An 11,013-nucleotide genomic window follows, 5' to 3' on the forward strand; every position below is an offset into this window, starting at 1 on the left:
CAGATGAGAATAGTCATTTACCCTATGGGATCATGAGCAACTTGTATCTGGAACAGTCTTTGAAGATATGAAGTGTCATGGGTACTAAATGTTGCTCTCTAATGGTGATTGATAATTACAAGAACATATTGTAAAGCTGAGGCCGTACTGTGCAAAGCGACAAATTGTGCCAATTTTTTTCTCACTGTTATAAATTGCTCAGATTTTTTTTATTAATTGGAACATTTTTTATGACATCTTTCTGTATCCCTAAGTATTGTAAAAATTGTAGTCACCTTTTGATTCATCTGTTGAGTACATACTAGCTTTGTTAGCAGCATGCCCTGGTCTGGTCACAGTTGCTTAGACAATAGTTCTGTGGTACAGTTGGCATTTTCATGCGACCTACCTTGGAATATGGTAATGCTGTTTCTTATAGGTGCTATTTTTGAATGAGTTTTGTATTTTTTTAACCAGATCCAATTTCTTATGCCAGGTGTTCAGATCACAGCTCAGTGTTTCTTCAGTCAGTGATCAAGATGCCTACAGAGCAGGATTACAGCCAGTTAGCCAGTGGAAAGCCTATGGCCTCAATGGGTACCCAGGTAGGTACTTTTGATCTCAGGAAAAATTAAATACAACCTTGTTGCTTTGAATTCAGACATCTTCAGTCTTATCCTCCTTGCCCTGCCTGAAAAAGGTATTTTGGTTCGCCTAACTGTAATTTATTTTAAATGCATGAGGACAAAAGAGTCAGCTGACGTGTGATTTTGGTTTGGGTTTTTTTTTTCACCTTTTAGCTAATCAAAATTTGCTTTGCTGTAATGTTTTACTGTTCCCTCTCAGTCTTGCTATTCACCTCTGAGAAGCACGTGGCTCCACCTTCATAATGCCCCTTCAGGTAGCTCTGAGCAATACAGGCCAGCGTCTCATCAGCCGTCGTTGCCACAAGGGTGTACTACTGACTCGTGCTCAGTTTGTCCTCCAACACACCCTGGACCCTTGACTTGCTGTACCATTGCATGGAGTTATTCTGCTCTAGGTGCTGTTGAACGTCATGAGGTTTTTGTTGACCCATTCCTTCCACTTGCTAACGTCCCTTTCAGAGGCAGCAGTAGTCTCCAGCATACCAGCTGCTGCCCCAATTTTGTATTATCCGCAAGTGTGATGAGGAATGTCCCACCATCCAGGTAGCTGGTGGTGGATGTAGTTACCAGCCTTGTCCCCAGTATCAGCCTGAGAAATGCAGTTCATACCAGCCACTGGCTAGACTTTGAACCATCAAATCACTGTTTCTTTAAGCCTGATGGCCCAGCCAGCTTTTGTTCACCCTTATGGATTTTATGGGTAAACTACAAGTCCCCAGTTTGGCTCCAATGATCCTGCAGGAAACTGACTGGAAAACTTTGCTAAAGCCAAGGTAAACAGCATCCTCTGCTCCCCCCTTGTCTGGGCATCTCACTGTAGCCAGCAGCAAGGCTGGTTAGAAAAAAACTTCCTTTCAGTAGCTGGTTAGGCAAAATTTGTCTTCAGTAAATCCGTCCTCACTGTTCTCAACCACTGTATGCCTGGAAATGGCTGTCGTGAAAGTTTGCTCCATAATCTTACCAGGGCTTTTGGTAAAGCTGATGGATTTGTAGTTCCTCAGATCCTCTGTAGGTGGGGGATTTTTGTTCATTTGATTTTTTTTTTAATTTTTTTTTCCACGTTTCTCGCAGTTTGTGGGGTCTGCAGTCGGTGTCTCTGTGGGTTGCTATGAAGCCAGCCTACCATTTCTGAAACTGAGGCAGCCACACTAGCCATCTGGCATGGTTATTACACAGGAAGTTTAATAACTTCAGGAGAAAGGCTTCCACCTCTTCTTGACTCTATACATTTTTTTGTTCCACTTACCTGTCATAGCTGCCCTCGCTTGGTCTCACTTGTCATTTTATGTTTGTCTGAATGTCTTTCCAAACAATTACATCGGGGAGGGGAACTCAAGTGTTCCACCTAACTGCATTTTTTCTTGTGTTTTGACAAAGAAAACCTTTGCTAAAATGAAATGTAAATACATTTAGAAAATTCTCAGTCCTGTTTAGAATCAAGTCATATGTGGAAGATGATAATATTTTATCAGCTACCTTTATCTGGACACCTTAAAGCACTATAAAATATTTAACCAACTGCCCAAATAGCCCTCTAAAAGAAATCAGAATTTCTTCAGTTCATCTGTGGGCATATGGAAGGGAAGTCATTTGGTTTTGTCCCCACAGTGAGCAATGAAAGAGAAGACTGAGGAAGCTGGATGGATTTTCTGTTGCAGTGTCCTGAGCTCTGTGTGATGTGGGTGATGCTGTCTCTGAGTCTCTGTAATTGACACAAATTGGTTTTATGAGGGGTTGTTCTTATTGCTAGACATCTGTGTGTCTTATCCTTCCTTTGACCGAGGCTGGAGACCACTTTCAGTAGCTATAAAATTAATTCCTAGTGTGCCGCAAGATTTTGCTGCAGTAAGAAAACTGCATCTGCTTCCTTGAGGCACATTCCTGCAGCATACAGATCCCCAAAGAATTTGTCTTTTGGCCATTCCACTCAAACCAACTCTTTCAAGGCCAAGAGGTTCAGCTGTGTTGCCCTCTAAGCTTGCCTGTGGTGTTTTTTATTCAGCTCAGAAACATTGCTACAGAAATACATTTTGTACTCTTCTCCCTCTCTGTGTGGAAACTCACTGACTTCCTGCACCATTTGCTCTCCCAGGAACTGTTAGTCTTGAACGTTAGAAATCTGCAACTGTTAGAAATTCAGGGGTTTCTGCCTTTCTTGACATCAGAAGCATAGCTCTAATCTGCTTCTTAGTTGTTCTTGCTTTTGTAAATCTAGACTAATCTGGTTTCTTGGGATTAAGCAATGAAAGGTTTGGAGAGACATGAGCATATTCTAAGCTGCCAATACAAGAATCATAAAACTCGGATTCTTGTGCTCAGTTCTGTGTATAACTAGCCCTCCAGGCTTCAATTTCTTCATTAATACCTGGAGATAATACATACATAGTAGAGTGTAATTTCATGAACGTAGTAAAGTGCTTTGAGAACACCACATCAAAAGCTGTAGGCAGGAAGGGCAATATTATTATTATTATTGTTATTATGTTCTGTGCAGAGGCCAACATAAAGTAAATTTAATACTTGTGGCAAAGAAACCTTTTCTAACTAAACCTGTCAGAAGGCTACCATAGTCTGAACATGCAAGGAATGCAGTGGAATGAATGACAGTATATTAATACACTGAAGGCTCCTTTTCTAACCAGTTAATTTAGTCTTGTGAGGTCTTGAGAGATGGGCCAGCAGAAAGTTTCTTCTGTGAGTTTATTAACACTTTCATAAGGCCACAAGGCAATTTTGTATCTACTGAGACTCCTAGCCTTGCTTCTTCCTTGTCCATCTGTTTTTGTCTGCTTAAGTTGATAGGACTGAGAAGTTCAAAACGACACAGTAGGGCAAAACCTTGAAACACCCTTTTCCTTTGTTCCTTCCATACCCTTATCTGTCTTTGTGTCTGAATTTTGTGTTGGGGTATCTTACTGAGTTGACAGCCCCTGAGAGAGTGCCTTGGTTCTCTGAGCAGGTACCATACAGATTAATAGCATCTTGCTGTCACACATTCATTGATACCATCTGCTCTGGCCTGGAAGGAAACACACCTGGGCTGCTGGAGAGAAAACGCCAGTGAAGAATCCCGTTAGCACTCCTGGAGATGGCAGACCTTGTGTCAGGGGCCCTTGTTTGTTAACATACAGACCAAATTCAGCCATTACATCTCTGCTAACCCTCTTATTTGAGCTGCTGCTCAAACTATGTCTGAGGTACCTGGCTAAAGCAATGTGCAGACATCTTTATTTTGTCTTGTTAATTAACAGTAACTGCTAAGTGTTTGCAGTCAGCAACAAGCAGTTTGGGATATAATTTGACTTTCATCCCATTTGATGAGTATTACTGTACCAAAATACAGAAAGATGCAGCCAGACTTAGCTGGAAATAATTATGAAACAAAGGAGAGGACAGTTTACTAGAGACTCACTCAGCCTGTGGACTGCTCTCTGTAGTTTATGACACTGAAGCAGCAGTAAGAAGACAGGATGAGTTCAGAGACAGCAACAAGGTTCGTTTGAAGTGTAGAAAAACTAGGCCGGAATTCCTTTAACTTTCCAGGGTTCAAGAGACAGATCTTTCTGAATAATTTCAAAATCAAATTTACTCCAAAGCAATTTGCTTTCCAAGTTCTTACTCCTTTATCTCTCTGTAATCAATATGCTGTACACAGGTATGTCCTATATTGTAATTTTTTACTTGGACTAGTGTTGTCTGCCCTCCCTGCCTTCTACTTCATCACCACTGGTTTTGTACTGAAAAAAAATAGGTTTTAACTTGAGTATTCAGACCTGTTAATAGATTCCATCAACTTACCTGTGAAGTCAGTGGTTGTATAGCAGAGGTGCTTCTTCAGTACCTCCAACCCCTGTCCTTTGCAATAGTTTTCTAAAAAGCAGGGAAATGCCTAATCATAGTTTCTCCTCACCTGATCCCTTTTTTCTATGTGGTCAGGGTTTATTTTCATACCAAACCCTTTCCTCCCGGGGTGCCAACGTCATTGGGTGAAACAGTGTCTCAAGCTATACCCCCAAAAACCAAATGTCTGCAACCTGGACCTGCACATGGCTCCTGAGAAGACCATTGACCTGTGGGGACAGAGCAAGGAGCAGCTGAGGTAAGTCCACAATAACCTTTGGTGGTCAAAACTAACAAGAGCTAGAAGGTCTCAGCTCTGAGAAGGTCTAAGAAAAATGAGCAGGGAAGGGAAGCTGAAAAAGATTGTGTACATGCTGGCAGTATACAGATGGTGTCAGACATGCCAAGTTAAAGGTGGGGTTTTCATGGCTTGATGTGCATCCTTGTTAATTCTCTGCTTTCACACTCACAGTGGCATTGGTAAATTATTCCAAAGCCATCTGTCAAATGTAAAATAGTGACCCTGGCTGGCGTCATGGTGCTTGGATGCTTGCTAAGCTCAACTACAAGCGGAGCCACAAGGTTCCTCTAGGCCTCAGTTTGCCTGAGGCAAAAGGGATCCTTTCCAAACACCCCACTCATGCTAGCTCTTCTTCCCAGTCAGCTGTCAAACTTAGTATACTGTAATTCAAAGGCTGTTATCTGTACTTTTTTTAACTTCTCATGTCAGCTAGCTTCTGTGGTTTTATTTTCCAAAGTATATCTTTGGTTTGGTTTGAGATTTTTTTTTTTGTCTAACTCAGTCTGAGATGGTCGTTTAATGTACCATTTTCATGGCAAACCTGTTTGCTCTGAAAGATTCCCACAGGTTCAGAGTTCTGTGGCTGATGCAGCTGCATTTCCTCTACCTGATTTGGAGAATTTGCTCAAGTTTTAAAGTCAAGTACAAAAGTTTGAAGTTCAAGTTTTAAAGACTTTTTAAATTAGAGTCACCTGTAAAAATAAATCCAAGATAGATGCTGTCTAAAGGGCACAGTCTTTTAGTTATTTGCATATTTATCATCTCATTTTTTATAATGATTGTTTCACATGATGGAGTGACGTGAGTTCCCTACATCAAGTCTCGTCTTCCACCTCAGTCTCTTAGTAAAATAGACAAGCTGAGATTTGTTTTTGAAAAATACTCTTAACATTTACAAGACATGAAATAACAAAAGCAAGATTTGGACTTGTAAATATTTGCACCTTGGAGAGAAGTTATGCCCCCACTTGTGTTTTCTTGGCTCAGTCAGAATTAGTTACAGAAATTCAGGTACCTTTTTTTGTGTTCCATCACAGATTAAAAATTGTTATTTGAAAGTATTGTGCCTTGTGCCCTACAGGAGAAAAAAGTGGGATAGTGTTCCAGCTTGACAGGTGCTTCCCAGCAGCACCTCCTGCGCACAGAAAACAATCGTGGTAGAGGTTAATTTGCACCTGAATCCAGTTCAGTTGAAAACGCTGTTGGGAAGAGTGATGCCTGGCAGAAACACTGGCAGTTTTATTAAGCATTGCCCGAGTCCTCGAGTGAGCAAATGGCTGTATTTGTACTTTTATTTAGGGGACAGTGGATCAGACTAGCCAAATTGTCTAGTGTCTGGAGTTGAGCACCTTTCAGGGAGGGGAGAAACAGTGCTTTACTGAAAAGAGCTCTACTTCCAAGATTTGGCAGAACTGCAGTGCTTTTTAAAGCCATTAGGAATAAATGCATAAATATGCTCGGGTCATGGCTTAGCTGCTCATTTCAGGATGCAGGAATCGCAAGGTAGGAGAATCCATACAATCCCTACAAATGTATGCTGTGCTTTCTTCACAAAGTGGAGTTTGGGTATTTACTTTAATGCCATGGACAATTAAAAGCATAAGAGGGAGTAGAGCATCCCTAGAAGGGATATATATTTTTTCTTCTGTGTAAGGAAGAGGCTGGGGGGCTTTACAGATGCAGTAATTTACCAGTGACTAAAGAAAAAAGAGAGCTTCAGACCAAAGTCCCCGTGCTGTTCAGTCCATCTAACACTTACACCAGAATTTCTCTGTGCTTTCTTGTAGCTGCTATGGCTCTAGCAACTTGTTTCCAGCTGCGTAACACTCAGACTTGCCTTTCCTTAGCAATCCCATGTGAAATCACATTGACAATGCTAAGTTCTGTAGATAAGGACCTTATCGTGTTAGGGTGTTTGGGTTCCTGCTGTTGTACAAACACTGTAGCACTAGTCAAAGAAGGAGGAGGGCACTTGAAAAGGCGCATGCTAAAAATGTTTAGTTCTGAACATTGTTTGTTGATTGAAAGATGTAGAAGAATGAGCTGTGGGCTCTCCCTTTTCTAAGTCCCGTGTTACCTGCTCGCATCTCCATAAATTGTTCCAAGCAGCATGTATTTGACAGTTCTGAATTGTGGTAATTACAGTTGCTATTACCCTATGACAAAGATGGAAGGTGAAAAGATGACTCTTTCAATAATCAGGGAGCCATGAAAAATTACTAAATGTAAAGAAACTGGCCTTTTACACCTGTTCCTGTTTTAGCTCAGGAACTACCAGCAGTGTGTAGGTGAAGGGCAGAAACAAGCTGTGTGTCCAGGTAGAAATGCACATTAAATGAATTTTCTTGGCTGAGACTTGACTATGGCAGCACAAATACAAATCCTGTTTTGCAAGAAGGCTTGTCTTCCTGAACTGATGAGGCTATAAATGAGAGTCTGGTGTGACTGTTTATTGTGATGTCCTGAGTAAATTTCCCTCTTCTTTCTTTCTTTACCAGAAGATATGACTTAGCTTGAGAAAAGAAGCTGGTATTTCTGGAATAAGTGGGCTAGAAGCTAGATGTGTACCTACCTTTTGTATTTGTCACTAGCATGTTTCTATCTGATTTACTGTAGTAATATATAGGACTTTTCCATAGGCCATAGTAAAAGCCCATCCCTGAAGTCTCCTTCTGGCTTCACTATCTTTGGGAATGGTAAACTACCATGTGGCTTCAGACTGCTGAGTCCTTCTCCATTGGGGTTGCCGCTTGAGAAGAACAGTGTTTTGTCCCTCACAGGAGTCTGGGTAGGAGACACCTGCAATCTAGACTTCTTGACATTACATGAGGCTTATGGTTGTAGCTTGAGCAGTCTTGCTTCTTACTGAACATGGAGTCAGTCTGTCCCAAGGACTTCTTGTGAAAGTACCAAGTAGTAGACCTAACACTCCTTTTTGCAGTGTTATGCAGCCTCATACACTGCCAGGCCAAGCATGTTTCCTTCTTGCCATTTTCCATTAAGTGCATAGGATACCTTTTCCTCATGCCTGCAGCTTTCAGATCTTCACAGACTCTGTTCTTTCATTTTCAGGTGCTCAAATAGTACATGCTTAACTCTGACTTCTAAATCTGCAACAGTTCTTTGTGTTGTCTCCATCTGATAATCCATTATGCACCATGTTGAAAACAGAGGCTTTCAAACTGACAGTGGTTTGCAGTAGGGCCTACAGCTTGCATAAGCTGAATTTTCAGGGTATTTGGAGGAAAAAAATAATGGCACTGAAAATAAAGGTTTAGCACTGGTGGGTTTAATAGGCTGTCCTGTGAATGAGTGGTTCTCGTTCCTGTTTGCTGTGCTACCAGATGAGCGCTCGGAAATTAACAGGTATCTTATTGCTCTGTTTTGTCTTTGCAGAAGGAAAGGTTCCAGTAAATGGGAGCCCAGAAGCTTACTGGAGAAGCTCCGCTGGGTGACCCTTGGTTACCATTATAATTGGGATACTAAGGTATTGAAATTAAATTCTTCATTTTTCTTAGCTGTAAGCACTCAGAAAGGCAGACAGGGGAGGGCAATGTGGAACAAGATGCTTATGATTGTACAGGAAAGTCTTGAGGAAAGGCTGCAACAAACCATGCTTGTAAGAACATTTTCATCTCTATTAGTTTATGGTGAAGGGTTTAAGAGCAAAAGTCCATTGCTGTGTTCTTTCCTTTGGAAGGTAATATGGTAGTATATACTCAGCTCTAGGGGTAGATGAGCATTTTTACCCTACCAGAAGGGATGGTCATAAAAGCATTGTTAACTGCTTAAGGTCTGAATGGCCTTGAATGAAGACAGCTGCTTCTGAGAAACTGCTCCTTTTTGGAGGGGTGAGTGAGAGCAGTAAGAGACTGCTGCTGATGTGACTTTGAACTTCAGAGTCTGAACCAGTATAGTGCAGTTGCACCAACTAACAGCTATTTTTGGGCTCCTGACTGAAGTAAATTTTTTTGTTAGACTGTGTCAGATAGAGGCAGAGAAAGGATGGCAGAGTGAATATGCAGTCTTATCAGTACATTGCAGATACTTAACCAAATCTGCTTGCAGCCTTATTTACCAGGTCAGTCTATTATTGGTGGCCTTAATAAAAACTCAGTTATTCCCTTGCAGTCCTCTTGGAATCACTCATGGGAGTGAGGAAAAAGTAGGTTTGCAATTGATTCCTGCTTGTCCTATCCTTCAAAGAAGGAACAAAGATGCATGTTTCAGAGCTCTGTTGATGAGATACAGAGCTGTCCTGCCACTGGCGGCTTCAGGGGGGGACCCAATGAGATACAGAGCGCCCCTGCCACTGGCGGCTTCAGGTGGTGACCAAGTAGATCCTCAGGATCCACTTACTTGGTACTAACCTTAAGTACTTACTTTACTGACTTCAAGTTTGCCATCTAGATGTAATTACTAACTCCATGATTAAGTGAATCCCTGGCAGTCTTAGTGTAGGACTCGAATTAAATGAGGAGGTAAATTTGCTATGGTTCTGCCTATGTTGTGGTCATTTTCCAGGCAAATATGATGTACTTCTCCATGTCTATCAGTTAAATGTCTGATTTCTCGTTCAATGTTTCTTTCCAGTTGTATTTGCTGCTCTGATGTTCTGGATGTGGTTTTTGTTTGTTTTTTTCTGCTCTCCTTCCTCCAGAAGTACTCAGCAAATCACCACACTCCTTTCCCCTCAGACCTTGCATTCCTGTCAGAACAAGTGGCTGCAGCCTGTGGGTTCCAGGGATTCCAAGCCCAAGCAGGCATCTTGAACTACTATCATTTTGACTCTTCACTAGGAATTCATGTGGATGAGTCCGAACTGGACCATTCTCGGCCCCTTTTATCATTCAGGTGAGTCAAGAAAAGCACTCTAGTGTTCTGAAATGACTGGTGGCTTTTTTTTCCTTCCTATGTTTGTGTATGTTTTTAGGAAGTTGATATGGCACAGTTTGCAAATTGGGTAGACAATCTTCACTCTCTGAAGATTTGAATGGTAGGAAGCTGTAGCTCAAAGGCATAGGTTTTTCTTTGAAGGCCACTTGAATAGCATGGATGCGGTGCCTAGAGTGGAAGAGCTCTTTGCAGAGAGCACTGTTTTGTTCTAAGCAGCAGAGCTGCAACTGGCTACTAGCAGGCCAGGATGAAATACCTGAGCACAGCTTCCAACCTGGCAGAGCAACTGGCCATACTATGCCTACCTTGAACCAGGCCTCTTTGTTTCATGTTCTCGTTATAAAGTTATTACTAGAAATACATCTAGTTTTCTTGTTTGAGATTTTTTTTTTTTAAGGGATTTAGCTGCTAATATTTTCTTACTGCACATACATCTATTCTCTACCTGAATTTTTCTCTCTCCATCCTTGTACTGTCTCTAGTTTTGGGCAATCCTCAATATTTTTGCTTGGGGGCCTGAAGCGGGAGGAGGCCCCAACAGCGATGTTCATGCACAGTGGCGATATCATGGTGATGTCCGGCTTCAGCCGTCTGCTGTACCACGCCGTGCCCCGGGTCCTCCCCAGCCCCGACGGGACAGCTCTGCCCTCCTGCCTGCAGCAGGCGCTGCCGGCGGGGCGCTCCGTCGTCGGGCACAGCTCTGAGGAGGACTGGCAGGTCTGCGCCAAGTACCTGCAGTCCTCCCGCATCAACATGACTATTCGGCAGGTGCTGGCTGAGGGGCAGAAGTTTCCAGAGGAGTCTGGGACAAAGGGGAAGGGCCGGGTACCCTTTGAAGACAGTCACCGTCAGGACTACAGCAGAACCAAGAGACATAAACCAAATACAGACAGCTGAGACCAGGAGATTGTGCTGATGTGCACTGGACGGGCAACCTCCATACGGAATTGGAAACGGATGTAATCATACTAGAAGTCACTTGTCTGTATTCAGATTAATAAACTTTTGCAGAATAAATGTAATAATGTTGTTCTTGCTGTGAGAAATAGGTTGGGAGAGAAAATTCATAAGGAGAAGGATAAGTTCAGGACTGGAACTCAGCAGATGCACTTATGCTGTTTTGTTGCAGACAATTGCTGTACACGGTTCCCTTTAGAAGACCTGTATGTTAGAGAACTGTAAGCTTGGTTAAGTGATGCTCATACAGTATTTCAAAATCATTGGGCAGAAAGTGCTAGCAAAAAATACACACTTGTCATGTGTTAAAGAATCTTGTTGGGCTTGTAAAGCTCAGCTGAAGTGCAGTAACAAGTATGAATGGGAGTAGGCTGCTATGGGTATGAGACCTAC

The 11,013-nt window shown here is 42.2% G+C and overlaps 1 protein-coding gene across 1 annotated transcript; it reads left to right on the forward strand.

Annotated features, from left to right (window-relative positions):
• Positions 1-475: 475 nt before the first annotated feature.
• Positions 476-10,560, forward strand: ALKBH1 (alkB, alkylation repair homolog 1 (E. coli); the record flags this gene model as incomplete). Its single annotated transcript, XM_008935619.1, has 5 exons — positions 476-584; positions 4,563-4,725; positions 8,164-8,254; positions 9,428-9,621; positions 10,146-10,560. Coding segments are annotated over 5 exons (972 nt in total), but the record flags the coding sequence as incomplete, so codon positions are not given.
• Positions 10,561-11,013: the final 453 nt, after the last annotated feature.

Source organism: Merops nubicus, unplaced genomic scaffold, assembly GCF_000691845.1.
Source record: "Merops nubicus isolate BGI_N331 unplaced genomic scaffold, ASM69184v1 scaffold50470, whole genome shotgun sequence".
In the NCBI taxonomy this organism is placed as follows: Eukaryota; Metazoa; Chordata; class Aves; order Coraciiformes; family Meropidae; genus Merops; species Merops nubicus.